General features: G+C 41.3%; 2 protein-coding genes across 2 annotated transcripts in view; both read right to left on the reverse strand.

Moving 5' to 3' along the window:
• Window positions 1-3,199: 3,199 nt before the first annotated feature.
• Window positions 3,200-13,974, reverse strand: TTLL2 (tubulin tyrosine ligase like 2; the record flags this gene model as incomplete). The annotated part of the gene is made up of 3 exons (XM_081312580.1): window positions 3,200-4,848; window positions 10,450-10,487; window positions 13,742-13,974. The coding sequence occupies 3 exons, from the start codon at window positions 13,972-13,974 to the stop codon at window positions 3,200-3,202; spliced, it is 1,920 nt and encodes a 639-aa protein (XP_081168706.1).
• A 3,487-nt stretch (window positions 13,975-17,461) lies between these two features.
• Window positions 17,462-18,537, reverse strand: part of UNC93A (unc-93 homolog A) — a 43,912-nt gene continuing 42,836 nt past the window's right edge. Inside the window, exon 9 of the mRNA XM_081325787.1 lies at window positions 17,462-17,801. Within this exon, the coding sequence (XP_081181913.1) occupies window positions 17,530-17,801 (272 nt within the window). The 3' untranslated portion in view covers window positions 17,462-17,529. The remainder of the gene's footprint in view (window positions 17,802-18,537) is intronic.

Here is an 18,537-nt window from a genome sequence, read left to right on the forward strand (position 1 = left end):
ACCCAAAAAGCAGTCACATGACTTCAGAGAGACGGTGTCAGAATTTTGAAACGGTGTCATAAGTAGTGTTGTGGGGAGGATCTGCTGTAACTTCAAACAGTCACTAAGTGACCGGTCATAAATTAAGACTACATATATAAGCCATTCTTGACTTTCAGGCTAGGCAGATCCTGTGCTTCATTTCTGTTACACTTTTCCTGAGAAACCCTAGCTAATCCCTGTTAAATAAAGTATCCTTGTCTGATAGCCAACAGGGTTATTGGCTGGCTTACTAAACTTACAAAAGATGCTTACTCCTAGGGTCAGGAATTCCTTGTCTTTGGACTGGGCAGTCTGTTGAAGCCAGACATTTTTTTTAATTCTTTACAGAAATGGAGATAAAACCATCCACTTTCGTAATGGGCAAAAGGAGATCCAAGCTGCTGGCTCAAAAAGAAGAGAGTATCCCGATGGTACTGTAAGGACAGTGTATGCTAATAGACAATGGGAAACCAAGAATGTTCCTCAACAGGTTCAAATCCAGAATGATAAGGAAGTACTTATTCTAGATGAGTGAATCATTCCCCTAAATCAGAGGTGGGGAACTATGGCCTTTTTATGACTTCAACTCCCAGAATTCCTGAGCCAGCCATGCTCACAAGTCACAAAAGGGCCATATTTCCCCATCCCTGCCCTAAATGGTGGCCTTGCAACCCTCCTATTTGCAGTGTTTCCAGGTCAGTGTTAAAATTCAAAATGTAAACAAATGTAAACAATACAAATAGGGTACAGCTTGCTATAAATTAATGAAAACAGTGACATAATCAGCATTTTTTTAAAAAAAAAACAAGCTATAGAGACGTTCAATATGAATTTATTTTTGAAAGAGTGGTGGAAAGAATGGTTGTCCCCATTTGCCTGAAGTGGAAAAGAATGCCTCCACCTCTTTGAATTCTGGAATCATGGTGAAAGCCTGCAAACCCTTTGGTTTGAGCAGTGACGACTTGTGACGAAGAATCAAGAACCACTATAACACTAAAATATGGTGTATTCTAAATAGTCAGTTGCAGCTACCGCTAGCAAGTGGAACAGATGTCAAAATTATGACACATATACACTAATATCATCAGACACAGTTGTATCCTAAGGTGTGATGGACATACATAAGCCATAGTATTTGGGTGATGGTGTTGCAAATCTTTTATCATTTGCCCCGCTTCTGTGTGGATCCTGAGGAAAATGTTTTTTTTCTTTTTAACATAAACTATTTTTCTAAAACATTACCAGTTTTAGAACTGATCAGGATTACCTCCTCAGGATCTGAGTTTTGAGATGTATGTGATTAGCCAAGCCATTATTTGTTAAGGAAGGGTTTGTTGAATTGGTCATAACTGACTGGATTTCACAACATGCCAAGCTATAAAGAGTGGTTTACAAATCACAATGAGATCAAGCTAAAATTCATACCGGATTGTTGCTTAAGGCAATGTGTGCAACCGGGCTAGAACATACATCTTTCATCCAGGGAGGGTGGGACAATGACTCTTAAAACTTGTGAAAAGGCAGCAGTAAGAATAGATGTTTCTGGAGCTAGAAGGGCTAGTAGTTAAGTGGAAATGACTACGCACACCAATCAAGCAGTTGCCGAATGAAAAAGCTGTGTGTATGCAACAGGAAGGTAAATGTGATCTTTGACTTACAACCATTTGTTTAGCGACCTTTCGAAGGTGAATGGCACTGAAAAAAGTGAGTTACAACCAGTCCTTGCACTTACGACTGTCATAGGATCCTGACAGTCATGTGATCAAAATTTGGGTGCTTGCAGCAGCATCCCAGGATCTTGCCGTTTGTAACCTTCCCAGCCAGCTTCCGACAAGCAAAATGAATGGGGGCAATTGAACTCACCTAATAACTGCATGATTCACTTAACACTTGCAGTGATTCACTTAATTGTGACAAAAATAATACTGTAATATCAGGCACAAATTGAGATGAACAACTGCCTTGCCTACCAATGGAAATTCTGCCCCAGTGGTGTCATACGTCAAGGTCTATCTATAGTTTTTACCCTCCTCCCTTTCCAGAAGGGAGCGGCTGAGTTGGTAGAGTTCTCTTCAGGAAACTATGTAGTGTAATGGAGCTCTCTAGAAATCTACAAGTAAATAGGACTCCAATGGAGTTTTAAAGTTATGAACTCTCAATTTATACTCAGCTTGTAAGTGCCGTGTGTGAAAATAAGCCCTATGTTACAGAAATGCCATAAATGCTCCAGTGAAATTAAATCTAGATAAACATTTGCATCCAGATAGGTTTCACTCTTCAGGAGTGCATGTCCATAATATTTTTCCAGCTGTGTAAAGAAATTCAGGTACTACGTACTTTTCAGGAGTTCTGTGTCCAACTCTCCCTGTCACTCAGCTGTCCTTTTGTTTGTTTCCCTGGGATACATTTTTTCCCAAGCTGTTGATTTTTAGAAGTGTTGGAGTATAATGTGTATTACCTCTGTTTGCATGGCTAAGAATCTGTGGTTTGTAGTCCAACTCATACAGATGGTGCTGAGTTGGGGAAAGCTCATCTGGTGTCACGTCTTGTGTTTGGATCCTGTGTGGGTCCTTCAATGACAGGATGAATATGTAGATGAGTGTGTCTATGTTAGACCACAGAAAAGGCTTCTGTATTTTTGACATGTTCAAGGGAAACAGGCTGTTTGACCTTCGGTTTTCACTTTTGTAATTTTGATGCTAAACTTGAATACAAATTGAAAGTGGCCAAAAGTCTTTTTAAAATTAAACAATGATATATTAGTACAACCGGTACATTACTTGTTTGTAGTGTTTACTGATTCAAATGCCATAAACTGAATGACCTGCTTAATATTTTATCTCTGTCGTTTGTATAAATATAATATTGTATAAATATAATATTTTGAAGGAAATCATTGCAAATTTTCCCACATTTGCACTTATATTGAGAATTATTTCAAAGGAAGAGAAAGAAAGAAAATTTGGAAGTGTACAGGAGAGATTTTCAAAATTTCCCACCTGCTAGATGTGTTGGATTCTACTGATTTTATTGTTTGAGAAATATAGCCCTTAGTCTGGCACATTTGGTGGGCACCAGGTTGAGGAAGTCTAGTATAAGAATGGCACACATTACATTTTTGTCATCAGCTTTCAAGCTGTTTCATAAAAAAGGGTATAGAATTGCTCAAACCATTTGTCTACTGGTTAGCTAAGTCTTTATTTAACTTTTGATGTTCTGGTTGTAATTCTTTACTTATTAACTTATGGATTTCCTGTATTACACTTTTGACATTCATCCCATTCTTAGATGCTTCAAGTGCTGCATCGTTGAAAGGAAATATAAGGGTAAAATCACCTACACGGGGGAATGGCCGGCGGTCTTTATCTGAGAGAAAATAAGGAGGAATAGTTGGCTTGCGGGTGTAGAACTCTAGTGAGTTAAACCAATGTGTGGACTGCACAGACTCACATAGCGAATGACTAGTTCTTAACATCTGTCTGCTTTTGGATAATGGCTTTGATTGGATAGGTGTTTGGGGCAGGTGCATCTTTTCACGCAATTGTGAAGTCAAAGTTTTCCGAGGGTATGCACTAGCCGTTCTGCCATACGTAGGTGTTCTTTTATTGATCTGCAAACAGGATGGAGAAGGGGATGTTGTTGCTGATTTGGTTCCTTTCCCAAGAGCCAGGAAATCCAGTGGGACCTGTGACTGAGTGGTCAGCAAATATTGTGACTGGCTGAAGCACGAAAGCCTCCGATTGGTCCCTCTGCTTTTTCTTAAAGTATCAGCTTCCTTGTAGTTTAGCAAGTCGACAATGTCATGGAGCAGCTTCCTTTTGACAGTGACATCACTGGCACAGTCTAAACGCAGACCTGGGCTGTGGTTTACTTCGAGAAGCCAGGGTTTCATTTTCTCATCAACCAATATGTCAAACCCAAAGAGTTCAAAGCAGTTGGACGTAAATGGTACTGAAGTGGTGATGGCCAACAAAGTTAGAATGACTATATGGTTGATTCTTTTCCAGAGGAGCAGGTCATCAACATTGCAGCTCCGTAAGTAGGCCCGAAATTTGCTAAAAGTCCATTTGCAACCAGAGCCAATGACTTCTTTGTCCTTTCTGTATGATGGCCCAAACTTATTGATGCTTGTGTTTGTCAGGTGAGCGTAAATGTTGTCAAGGGATCTCAGGTCAAACTTCTCTGTTGCAAACCTCACCAGTCCTTCTTCATATATATAAATTGTAAGGGGATAAAAGCTTGTGACACAAACATAAATACGGAGGTCCCATTTGTATCCGGAAATAAGCAAAGGGTTACTGATATATTTTTGCACAATTACCATGCAGTCATAAACAAAATCCTTAATGTCTTGAAAAATGAGAATGCCTCTCCCGCGAGACCTATCAACTGGTTTGCAGATCCAGTAACTCAGCTTTTTTCCTGGTATTTGCCTCTCCTTGGAGTACTCAGTTATAAATTTTATATAGTCATTGGGCATGATGAAGGCCACGGGACTGAACTCATAAAGGGTGGTTCCATAAATTCCCTTCATGCGTTTCAGATGTCTTGCCAAATAATCTTTCCGAGTGATTCTGATGGTTTCTGGATGGTGATTGAGCCTCTGCCATGGTTTGATGCTCTGGTGTTCTGTCAGCCGGAAAGGGCAATTCCTCCAGTACAAGTTCCAGTCTTCATTATCTTGTTCATGCTCATTATATTCAATCCAACCACGTTCCAATAAAATTTCACGAACTAATGAAGGTACACTGTCATGGAGCCGGAACACGAGTGGCCTGGTGATGCCTCCAAGCTCAACTTTTTTTGCTGTTGTGGAACTCTTACTTCCTACAAAATTAATAGGGGCACATAGTAGGGTAGAAACAATTCATTCAGTTGATTTGAATTATGATATCATGAAATAAATGCTATTGCTATCTCATATTTTCTAGGCCAAGGGTCAACTTTAAGACTTGTGGACTTCAACTCCCAGAATTCCTCAGCTAGCCATGAGGAATTTTGAAATTGCCAAGTTTGGAGCCTCTGTTTTAGGCTAAAAAAACCCCTACCTGTTCTATAAACTAATCTCAGGATAAGTTTTTCAATCCAGATAGTATAAAAATAACCTATGTCTTCAACATTAAGTGGGAATATAGGAAACAATTTGACAATCTTGTTTGGGAATAAGGGCTCTGAAACCAGAACAAATCATGAGCAATCTACGTTCACGTTTTGTTCTTAAAGTCTGATTTTTTTTCATCCTAACTGGCTTTAATTGGATAATTGAAATATGAGACATATTTATAAACCAGGTCCTTTGGATTCCTTTCCTAGCTGTCTGTGCCAAAAAGAAGTCCAAATTTCTTACTGTTGCTACAATGTAAGAGCTCTATTAATTAAAATCAAAAGAATATCTTGTTTAACATTCTGACTCAATGTAGTCAGCCAAATGCCTACAAACAGGACATGTATTCAGTAGGGCCATTTTGTTAATATTCCCTTGGGGCTAGTATTAAGAGGCCTGCAGCTCCTAATCTTGTTAAGTATTATATACCTATCATGACCAGCAGCCATGAATAATAACAGCAATGACTTCTGATTTAAGAGCCTGAATCATAAGCTGTACTCATATTCATCAAGTTTGCAATTCCTTACATCACACTGATATACAGGTAGTCCTCTCTTAATGACCATGATTGGGATTGACAGTTCCATTGCTAAGCAACTTGATTGTTAAATGAGGCATCACGTCTGCAATTTTGATTTTACTGCCAGCTTATCCATTGACTCTGTCTATGGAGACTCTCAAACATCCAGGTCATACTTATCCCAAAGGTGCTTTTTCACAAGGCGACTAGATTTTCTTGTTTTTCTTTGAAGACATTTCACTTTTCATCCAAGAAGCTTCTTCAGCTCTGACTGGATGGTGGGGAATGGAAGGATTTATACTCCTTGCAGACAGCTGGTCATTTGTATTCTTTTTAGCAAGTCGTTGAGGCTGGAGGTTTATCTGTGTTGTCAGAGTCACCTAGGTAGTACAAATGGGTGTGGAGACTTCTTGAAACTGCTGAAAGGATTGTGTTGTAGACTGGAGATAGATGATGTTCTATAATACTAATAATAAAAATAATGCTAATAATACTAATAATAATAATAATAATAATAATATAAGTTGGAAGGGACCTTGGAGGTCATCTAGTCCAACCCCCTGCTCAGGCAGGAAACCCTATACCATTTCGGACAAATGGCTGTCCAGTCTCTTAAAAACTTCCAGTGTTGAAGCATTCACAGCTTCTGGAGGCAGGTTGTTCGGTTTCTCCTTAGTTCTAGGTTGCTTCTCTCCTTGACTAGTTTCCATCCATTGCTTCTTGTCCTGCCTTCGGGTGCTTTAGAGAATAGCTTGACTCCCTCTTCTTTGTGGCAGCCCCTGAGATATTGGAACACTGCTATCATGTCACCCCTCACCCTTCTCTTCGTTAAACTAGACATACCCAATTCCAGCAGCCGTTCCCCATATGTTTTAGCCTCTAGTCCCCCAATCATCTTTGTTGCTCTTCTCTGTACTCTTTCTAGAGTCTCAACATCTTTTTTTACATCGTGGTGACCAAAACTGGATGCAGTATTCCAGGTGTGGCCTTAAGAGAGAGTCAAAATTGAGAGAGAGAGAGAGAGAGAGTCAAAATTGGACACCTGTCTCTCAACAGAGGGGGAGGAAGAAGACATTATCTATCTCCTGTTTACAATACAGTCCTTTCAGCAGTTACAAGAAGGCTCCATACCAATTTGCACTACTCAGGTGACCCTGATGACACAAATAAACCTCCAGGTGGCCTCAACGACTCTCTAAAAGAATGCAAATGACCAACTGTCTGCAAGGAGTAGTTCATTAAAAGCAGTACTTTTTGCCATATTTTCTTTTCTTTTTTTCTTTTTTTTTGCCATATTTTCTCAGCCTTGTGTTCTACAGATATGTTTGGCTCCAGTGTCCATAATTCCCAGCCATACTTGTTGGAATTTGGGAGTCAGCTACATTGAGAACGAAAGTTTGTCTGGGCATGAATGTTGAACATGTCAATAACTAAGCAAATCAAGTCCATCTCGGTAACAAATGCAAAGTCAAGTGAAAGGCAGATAGAAGAAACTCAGAATTTAAACTACAGAGGATGTGGTTTCTTCTGTTGACAGAAAGCAGCAAGCTGGGTAAATTGGCTTCATCTTGGCTAATCTGTCTAATACCAGTTTTCTGCTGAGTTCAAGTTCAAGTCTGCTAGTTATGGGCGCCCAATACAACCAAAAGGGACTAAGATAGGGAAGATTTATTTCTATCTATTCCTATAATCTATCCTTGATTTAAACTGTAATTTGAGTTAACAACAGTTACATCCAGTGATATTATCTGACGTGTGTAGTTTGCTTATACAGTGAAACAAATATTATATTATTAAACTATCCCAGTAGTATTCCTGGTTGTCAAAGCACGTGCAGCAGCCTGTTGTAGGTTAAGGTAAAGGTAAAGGTAAAGTTTCCCCCGCACATGTGTGCTAGTCGTTTCTGACTCTAGGGGCCGGTGCATTGAGGGTAATTATGGTTCAAGGGCCCTAAGCTGTACTGTGAAAAGAGTAAGCCATTCACAGATGGAAAATTAAACTCTTGGCTTCTGTGTCACCCCCCACAGATCCCCAGAAGTTGGAATGCTATCTGCTCTTTCTGCTATTGCTTTTTAATGGCATTCCTTATATGCACGTTGGTGAAGAGTTTCAGGGGGCCTCGGCTGACAGACGTGTTTGTTCACAGACATCTCCAAGACTGGCATAGAAGATGTATTGGTTGTTTCTGCTTGGCTGTATATGCTGTTGACGGGAGTTATCTGGCTGTGGAATTCAAGGGTCCCCCTCTCTTGTGAAGTCACATACTGCATTCACATTGATAAGGGCAGGGGGGGGGGAAATCACAGAGCCACTAGCCTACACTTGGTTTGACACATACTAGGCTAGTCCTTACCATTGCCAAATGGAAAGGCCGTGGGAAAGTGTTTCCACAGCAACAGCTGTACTGTGTGAAAACCACTTGTCATATGGACTGCCTTAGGAAGCTCGAGGGTCAGGGGTTAGAGGAGTGCCCACATGTTCCTTTTGCTGTATCCCTTTTTTCTTTTGGTCAAATTGTACAGCCCAACTTAGCTCAGACAAAGAACCTGCCTGAAGCTTGCTCTTCCCTGTGTGATTGTGACTGACAGCTGCTGTCCACAGATTCCACAGCAAAGTGTCCATGTTCAGACTGCTTCGGGATGTGTGCATTCACACAAGGAGTTGGATCTTCCCTTGTGTTCCTGTGAGCTGCTGCGAAGTGGCTTTGGACTCATTATCACATCCCTTTAACTCTAAGCCATAAATTTCTAACTGTGACATGAACATGTTCTGCTAACCATTTTTTAATGCCATGATTTTATAATGTTGCTTTGTCTCTTCCCTAGCCCTTCACTGTTTCTGCTTCATCGGCAATGATGTGGTGACACAGTCAGAGATGGGATACTGGCCAGCATCTTTTGGCCATTTTAGGCTGGCACCTCAAGCACTCTTTTCTCCACCATTCTGTTTTGATTTTTGTTTGTTTGTTTGCATGTTTTGTTTCAGGAGAGCCTGGAAACTCATCAGTGGCTTATACAGGCAAAGCCAGGAGCCAGGTTAGCTGTTTAATTGTTATTGTTTTTTTATTAGCTTGGTAAAGGTAAAGGTTCCCCCGCACATGCATGCTAGTCGTTTCCAACTCTAGGGGCCGGTGCTCATCTCCGTTTCAAAGCCGAAGAGCTAGCGCTTGTCCGAGGACGTCTCCGTGGTCATGTGGCCGGCATGACTAGATGCCAAAGGTGCACGGAACACTGTTACCTTCCCACCGCAGTGGTCCCTATTTTTCTACTTGCATTTTTACGTGCTTTCAAACTGCTAGGTTGGCAGAAGCTGGGACGAGTAACAGGCGCTCACTCTGTTATGCGGCACTCAGGATTCGATCCGCCAGACTGCTGACCTTCTGATCGACAAACTCAGCGTTCTAACCCACTGAGCCACCACGTCCCATCATTGTAGGTTATCCAACAGCAAAACAAACATCTTCCAGATTTTACATTTGCTCTTGAAATCCTCATGGTTTAAAGTGCTTGATCGTTGCATATTTAGTTACATCACATTTTTGTTCAGCTGTGTTCGTATTTTTAAGAATTCTTATGTAAGCTGAGAATTGGAAGTTTAGGATAACTTGTCAGCAGGCTGGTATCTTTCAGTCATATCTGCCAGAGCTATGTTAGAGCATGATGACTCCACTCAACTGAAATAAATCCATTTATATGCATAGTATCTAGGCAAGTTTTCTTGGTACTATATAGGCAGACCTTGTTTGACAATCATTCGTTCAGCAGTCATTTTGAAGTTTACAACAATGCTGAATAAGGAGACTTCTGGCCAGTCCTCAAGGTTGCAGCAGCACCACAGCCATTACAAAATTCACAGCATCCTGCAATCATAGGATCACCATTTGTGACTTTCACTGCCAGCTTCCAACAGCAAAATCAATGGGGAAGACAGCAAGAATCTGCAAATGGCAACCACACGACATTTTGCCTAGCCACACATGTGATTCACCTAACAACCATAACGAGCTGCAGGGTCGTCCCATTTTATGACCATGCTGCTTAACATTAGATTTGCTGATCTCAGTTACTGTTGTTAACTGAGGACTACCTGCCCAGCTACATAAGACACAAAACAGATGTTCGGTCTAAAGGCAGAACTTTGTGTGTGTCTATGTGTGTGTATGTGTGTGTGTGTGTTTTGCATTCTGCAAGTAAGATCAAAAGGAGTGGCTTGGGCCATCATTTATTTGATGGGGACAGGTGATTATTGGAATACAAGCCCCCATTTTCTTTGCTGCTCATTCTGAAAGGGACTTGAGATCAACAACATCTGAGAGTCACATATTCCACTTCTCCATGCTTAGATGTGTGAAAGAAATGGGGGGGACATTATTGTAGATGCAGTGAGGAAGAGCTGCAGAGGAATTGTGTGAACCATTTTAGATACCCTGGATAGACTAGTGCTCTGGTGAGCTCTGTTCTGGAGAAAGGGTATCTCTCTCTCTGTGTTTGTCTGTCTGTCTGTCTGTCTGTCTGTCTGTCTGTCTCTCTATCTATCTATCTATCTATCTATCTATCTATCTATCTATCTATCTATCTATCTATCTATCTATCTATCTATCTATCTACCTTGGTCTAGGAGGCTTCACCTGAGTTCTACCAGCACAAGAAGAAATGATGAAATAATATTATTTCAAGTATAGCTAACTGACAGGATATGCATTGTTCCTTAATCGTAATTATGCATTAGCGTGAGAAGTTTTCAGCAGATGAGCTTGTGAAGGACACAAATGAAATGTTAAAACGAAATAAATTAAAAGTACCTTTCCTTGGGCTTGTTGGTTCGGCAGGATTTTCAGTACTGTAAAAATATGTAAAAGTAAATGATTATCTGTCAGTATCTGACAGTAAAAAAATGGGAATGACCTGGCACCTAATGGGGCTGAAAGAGCTTTTTATCTAGTAGGTTTATGATCACGACTTCAACACATCTGGATTTGGTTGTTCCCCACCATTTCTAGGTATCTCTTTCTAATCACAAAGGGACCCAAAATGACGAAACATACTGTGATATCATGACCCAAGCTCCATCATTTAGGGTGGAGGAGCTGCTCATTCTGGATTTAGCTCAACATTTTTTCCAAAGATGGAATGACCCACAACCTTACAAAAACAGTATGAATAATGAATAAAGGAGAATATTTAAGACTGATTGATTGGTTTACTTATTTGCATTCTGCTCTGCTCTGAAGGTGGCAAACATCAAATCATAAAAAAACCAACTTTATTAATAGCAATAATTGATTATGTGCCATCAAATAGTTTTCACCTCTTAAGGAGCACATGGATAGATTTTCTCTACAAACAATAATAGTACAAAAAATAATTATAAAATTAGTGAAAGTTGATAAATAACATAGCAATTCAGGAGAGAGTAGAAATTAGTTAGCAGTTACTCCATTCTTTGGAATTCACTTCATTCCATTTGATGTTACTAAATCAACTTGGTATGTTTCCATTTGCTGAGCAGATGGTGATTATTATAATTTTTTAATGATCTGACTGGGGCCAGTAAGCAGAGTTTGACACTCATGTTTCTTATATTTCTGTTCTGGACTTCCCACATCACATTGGTAGTTCTGACACTGTGGTTACAAAGTCCCCTATGCTGATCATTAATGCTTTGATTTGTATTAAGTCTTGTTTTGCTTTGCCCTTTCCTGATCTTCTCCATCTAAATTTAGATTGTAAATTCCTTGGGGGGGGGAAGCACTGTATTTTACTTAAGTCATGCCATAACCTCATTTACTGACAGCAGGAGATAAAAATGACCATTTCATTACAGAGCTGCTGACTTTACTGATCCTTATTCGAACATTTTTCTTCATCCTGTGAAACTTTCACCCTTAAATGATCACTTGATAGTTTCTGTAGTGAAATCAATGTCACTGCAGAGAAAACAGCAGATTAAGTTATATTTCTCTGATGAATTGGAAAGACTCGGTCATCACCATCAACAACAAAAACATAGTTTTCAGAAATAGTTCTACATTTACAGCCACAAGGATTGGACATCTTAGTGATAACCAGATCTTTCTTGTCAATTTTCTATCTATCATCACCATTTTCTGAGAAATTATTGGACAGCTAAATATCAGCATTTTAGTTAGGAGACAAATATCTGTAAGAAAATATTGCAAACCATATTTTCTCCGCATCTGTGCAGATTTGATCTTTTTCAAGGCTGGAGTCTTCATTTTGCCAGAGTGTCATCTTGACCATCTCGTGCCAATTTGAAGCTTGCTTTCTTCCATTCTAATTGCCCACCTTTTGAAGAAAATCCACCTTTTAAATGTATTGTTTACAAGTTCCCAATCGCCATAGGAACTAATGATGTGGTTCAGGTTGCCCATTTCAACATTCTGTTTCCTTGTTCTTTTGTTCTTCTCAACAGAATATTCAGGGATATTCCAATATCACCCACTGGATGATTGCCAAATCTCCATTATCTCTTTCTGACAAACACATGTTTAGAGTGGGCAACAAACACTATGTCATACTTGATTCCCACAGAGAGATGAACAAATATTGCAGAAGATGAAATAAAAATATTTGTTGCGCATTTGTTTTCTTTGTGGTTCTCTTTGCATTTAATTAAGCATCTCTACTTAAGTAAGAGGCGCAGTGGTTAGAACGCAGTATTGCAGGCTCTTTCTGCTCACATTGCCAGGAGTTCAATTCCCTCAATCCTGACCGGCTTATGGTTGACTCAGCCTTCCATCCTTCCGAGGTTGGTAAAATGAGGACCCAGATTGTTGGGGCAATATGCTGACTGTAAACCGCTTAGAAAGGGCTGTAAAGCACTGTGTGAAGTGGTCTATAAGTCTAAGTGCTATTACTATTGCTATACTAATGATGGCAAACCTTTTAGAGACTGAGTGCCCAAACTGCAACCCAAAACCCATTTATTTATCACCGGGAGCCGGGTAGGTGTGGCCACAGGATCATGGCCGACTGGGTAGCTTTGGCCATGGTGAGTTTGGCCACCTTGATGATGCTTGTGGGGAGGGATGCCTGTGGGGGCCAGGCAGGGTTGGGGAAGATCCGGGGGGGGGGGTCTCTGGCAGTTGGGACGGTGGGCCGGAGGCTCATCCTGCAGGGTGAGGTGAGGTGAGGCAGGGCAGGTGTGCCAATTGCTGCGGGGCAAGGCAAAATGAGGCAGGGGCTGGATCAGCTGCTGCCTGACACCATTGGCCCCCACATACAGAGCCCAGCGAGTTCATGGGGGCCGACAGTGTCCATCAGCAGCCACAGCCTGCTGGCTGTCCTGCATCATGGCAGCCCCATTGGCATGGGCAGAGATGGCCCCGAGATGTCTGGAAAGAAGCCCTCACCTGGTGTAGGCCCTGTCTACCCGGTGGCTCTGGAGTCATCTCCGCCCATGCCAATGGGGCTCCATGGCCAGTTCGCCATTATGCAGGACAGCCAGCAGGCTGTGGCTGCTGACAGACACCGTCGGCCCCCATGCACTCACTGGCCTCTGTGTGCAGGGGCCAATGATGTCAGGCAGCAAATCCGGAAGCAAAGCTGTGTGTCCTGGTTCCGATAAATGAGACAGTTCAAACAAAATGCAGGGATTGTTTATCTAAAAAGTCTTAATAATGAAATGAAACGTCAGCACTCATGGAGGGATGCCAGAATCTGAAATCTTCTCCCCCCCAAGCCCATTGTAACACACACAATCCCCGCCCTTATCTACACATCATAAATCACATTATCCAATTAGTTTTACATATGAAGTTTCACTTCCCATTCTGTAGGCGGGCTTTTCTTATCTTCTCAAAACATCCGGCTAATGTTTCCCCCCAAAGCGAAGCAATTAAAGTAATAGGCTGTCTCTTATATTGTCAGTGCAAAAATATGTCAATGTTTGCAGCATTGACACTGGGCTGACCATCCTCATGCTGGTGGGGGAGGTGACGGCAGAGGAAGGCAGGATCTGGCATGCGCCCTTTGCCGCTGCTGCCCCACATCATCCTGTGTGCACCTCTGGGCCGTGTATGCGGCACAATGTGGGGTAGCAGCGGGGAGTGGTGGGTGTGCACCACAGCTCACCTTCCCCTGCTGCTGCCTCCACCAGCACGAGGATGGGCGCCACAGCTTTGCTTCCAGATCTGCTGCCTGCTGGACTTGGTGATGCAGGGATCACTGCCTCTACCGCCTCCTGCTTCCCTTTGTGGTTGGCAGATCGAGGGGCTCAGAGCAGCAGGAGGAGCAGCGGCCGCCACCCCTATCAGAGCCACCATGTAGACAGGGCCCGCACCAGGTGAGGGCTCCTTTCTGGTCATCCCAGGGCCATCTCTGCCCACACCAATGGGGCTGCACTGTGGAAGGGAGATGGCGGCTCTGATTCCCCCCTGCCAGCTGTCTCTCCAGCCCCCTGCCGGGTGCCCCTTCTATGCAATCCTACATGACTGCAGTGTGGATGAGAGTATCGGCTGACAGGAAGGGCAACTTTCCTCCACAGAGGTGTCCTGGCCCTCCCACCCACCCCTAGCCAGACCCCCTTGCTTTCCCCCAGCCAGGACCTGATGACCCCCACCTTCCTGCCCCCACCCTAGCCGACCCCCTGAGCAGCCCAGGCCAACCAAGATGGAGGGAAGGTGAGGCAGAGAACCAGTTGTTAAAATGATTGTAAACCCACCACTGGTCGCTTCCAAAGGCCGCTCACTCACTCTCCCGCCAAAACTGCTCCTTTTATAGGCTCCCTCACCCCGCCCAGCTCTCGCAGCCGTTCCCAGACTACGCATGCATGGAGAGGGGGAGGGGAGGAGCCCTGCGTTCCTCTGTCTGTGGCCATGGTGCGCGCGCCAACAGGGACGGCTATGATGCATGCCATAGGTTCACCACCACGATGTTATACTATAATGCAGAATCTTTGATGTTGTGGTGTCTAGCATTTGAAATAGTTGTTTATTAGCTGTAAACTTTAAGGTAGGCTACAGTTTTAATTCCTTTGCTGTATTTATTTAGCCTTCCGTGCTATACATTCAGCATAGTTTGTTGTCCAGGAACTCCCTATGCACTGCTAACTTCATGGCCACTGCTGTTTCTTCAGAAGCTTCTTGATCTTGGACAGGAAGGCTTTTAAGTAAAAGACACCTTCCAGCAGATCTGTCATCCAGCAATCTTTCAAACATAAGTCCATCCTCTGGGAAGCAGGTAGATCCTCCCGCTCCCAAGCTTGTCTCCAGTAATCTAATTTCCAATTGGTTTTTTTTTTGGTCTTACCCATTTCATGGCTGTTGTTCTCAACTTCATTTTTCTTCCTGAAGGGAGCTAAGATCTATACTTCTTTGGGAGTGGAAGGTTCACATACCTTTCCCCTTGGGTGAGTTTGGATGATATTACTGGTGCTCTTGGGGCATAGCAATTATCCTCATGGTCTTCAGCACAACCCATCTGGTCCAGCCTTGATTCAGGGAGAAGGCATCATTTAAATTTGCATCTCTACTTTTGACTTTCTTAAGGTTCAGGTGAAAATTCAAAAGCTATCAAAATAAGCATTAATAGCTGCTTCTTACCTGGATCTTTCATGGAACAAATAAGCCACAATGATTCAAACAGTTGCCTAGCAATGTGAAACAGATCTTATGAACACAAGCAAATATTGCCATCGTCACAAAAACCTTCAGCTACCCTTTCTTTTCTTTAGTGCATTTACTTCCCAGTCTTAAGCAGAATCAGAGAGATCTTAGATTACCAATGACTTTATCAGCTCTTGTTCTTGCTGGACCCATGCAAAGTTCATCAGTTAAGTTTTCTTTAGCTTGGAAACAAAGAGTTGCTTGGAGCAGAGATATTTGCAGCCATTTAATGCCTAGAAGGATCACTGCAGAAGTTAATTAAAAAATGTTGTTTTATTCTTTCGTCTCTTTGGTATATTAATAGTAAACCTGTTTTTTTTTTCTTTTTCACTTTTAAAAAGAATTTATTGTGATTTGCAATTTCATAATATTACTGTATGATTTAGACCGTATCAGTTGTTATTCCTGATATACAGTAGTTATATTCTGCATTTTTTAAGAGTGACTTTGGGGAATCAAAGAAAAAAAAGGAAAAAGAAATATTGCAGAAGTTGCTAAAGCACATCTCCCAGATCAAATAGCATTCATATAGGTAGTCCTTGACTTACAGCAGTTCATTTAATGACCATTCAAAGTTACAATGGCATGAACAAAATGACTTTCAGCCACTCCTTGCAATTACCACCATTGCAGTATCCCTACAGTCACATGATCAAAATTTGGGCTTAGGCAACAAGGGATGTATTTACCACAGTTTCAGCATCCCAGGGTCACATGATTCCCAGCCATCCTTCAGCAAGCAAACCCAATGGAGGAAGCCAGAATTGCTTAACGACTGCCTGATTCACTTAATAACTGCAGTGATTCACTTATTAAGCATAGCAAGAAAGGTTGTAAAATTGTGCAAAACTTACTTAACAATGGAAATTCTGGTCCCCAATTGTGGTTGTAAGTTGAGGACTATTGTATCTGTTTATTTTAATGTTAAATGATAGAGCAAGTTCTGACATGGATAGGTTGATTTTTTTTACACATATGTGCGTTGTTACTTTTTGGCACCATTTTTGTTTAATTAATGAATTAATACTAAATTTCATGAATAACATTAAATCTTAAAAAGAGCAAAGAGTTCTGAGGGGTAATAAACAGACGTCGGTGCAAAAGGAAAAAATAAGAATCTGCATTCTTACCTAGTTATTTAATATTTATCCTATGCCCACTTTGCTCACTTGGTAGAGCAGAAGAGCTAATAAGCAGGCATATACATAGAATGAAGGCTACTGCTAAGCTTGTAAGCCGCCCTGAGTCTTCGGAGAAGGGCGGGATATAAATGGAATTAAAATAAAAAAATAAAAAAAATACACAACACTGCATTAAATACAATAATATTTCTGATCTGAACTCTGGAGTTGGGCTTCCCTTAGATTCCTGTCATTTCATCAGTGGCCTTATCTTCCTGCATCAAATCTCACTCCTCTTTAGAAAAATCTTGTGATGGTTCACAGAACATAATTCAGAAAATATAATGAAAGGGGCAGGGGGGGCAATGGAATGCAGTAGCCCCCAGTTTGGCCTCCAGAAGGCTCCTTCCAGTGCAAAAAGAATGGACAGTCCTTGGTGTGGTGCAGAGTTTTCATCTAGCAGAATATCTGATCTCACATGGAGTCACCGAGATCAGAAAAAAATTATGTGTCTCTCAGGGAACTCAGCTTGTTTCTGAATGTATGAGTTCTCATATTTGAAGGAAATACACAGTATCCCGTCTGTATGATCACAGCTGAATGCATACAAAATTTGACAGTTGCATAAATGGGGAGCTAGGATATGGCTCATTGCCTAGAATTCTTAACTCTAAAGAAAATGTTTACTCTTACTGATTTCAACAAGATCCAGTTGCAATTGTCGATTTACATCTGCTGTGCCAATACAAACTGTTTAGTGCAAATAAAAAGTTTTGTTTATCGATTATGTATTGTTTATTGATTTTTTAAAAAACTATTTTTTTTTAAAAAAAAGGTAAAATGAAAATCAATGCTGTATTTGTCCATTATCCATCTTTGCTCCAGGAATTCATGTGGCCTACACAGGACTCTCTCCTCCAATTTGTTCCCCATAACAACAATCCTGTGAAGTAGGTTGGGCTCAGACTATACAAGGAAAGTTCATAATATGGCACAGTCTTATCAGAAAAGAAGAATCAAAAAAGAAGTGCTTTGACCCCTTCTCATTGTCACCATTTAGGCCCTTCTCTATTGTCCAGTAAATATTCTTATATAAACTTTGATTTAGAACCCTTTTCTGCATAGAGTTCCTTATTTAGAGGTTGGTTGACTGAGCATTTTGCTGTGATGTGGTTAGTTCCTGCCTAGCAGCGTTGAGTGTTCCAGAAGACATTTTGGATTCCAGGTATTCGACTACTCCATAAAAGACCATTGCCACAATCAGTACAGGTAACAAAATGTACAATTTGATGGAGACACTTAAGAAGGTGCTGTAGCCAAAGGCTATGACAAAGCCCAATGACTCCCACAGGCGGTAATTTGCAAAGGCTGCCTCTTTGTGCTTCTCAAATAAAATTCCATAGAGAGCTATAAAAAAAAGAGAGAGAGAATTATATCAGATAACCTTTAAGACATCAACTCAGGTTTATGTTTATTTTAAGAAGAGACTGGACAGCCATTTTTGTGAAATGGTATAGGGTATCCTGCCTGAGCAGGGTGTTGGACTAGATGACCTCCAAGATCCCTTCCAATGTTATTATCATTATTGTTGTTGTTGTTGTTATTTCTTTTTAAACAACAGCTGTCACCCATTTCAAACAAAAGTGATTCTGCAATAAAGTATTTTATTATACCTCTCCTTTTGTATCAAGTATTTCCAGGGCGCTGTGTTATATATAGATTGGGATATCTTTTGTGACTGCAGGGAGGGAGTGTTCTGATTGCATCAAACTCTTTGGCTCTCATATCTCTGCTCTGAATGCCAAGACTTTCCTGAGTCTTTTCTCTTTTTAGGTAGACAAATGGGTTTGCCTTCATTTGCTGCTTGGGATATTTTTAGCTTTGCTAATCTAAATGCAGCACACACATATTCTGAACAAATGTGTCAGGAATGAATGAAAATGAATCCTGCATTTTCTTTAGATATGCTCTAGGGGGAGCTCTTGATTAGTATTAGCTCCCTACTTTAAAATATAGAGTGACTTTCTTCGGTTCTGAAGGCTGATGAATTTTTGACCATTCTTCCTAAAATGTTGTGATCCTTTGCTGAGAGAGCTGGGTTAAGGCTCAGCAATGTTAGTGGCTTTTAAATTGAGCTGTTCTT

Source organism: Vipera berus (assembly GCF_964194415.1).
Source record: "Vipera berus genome assembly, chromosome: 1".
In the NCBI taxonomy this organism is placed as follows: domain Eukaryota; kingdom Metazoa; phylum Chordata; class Lepidosauria; order Squamata; family Viperidae; genus Vipera; species Vipera berus.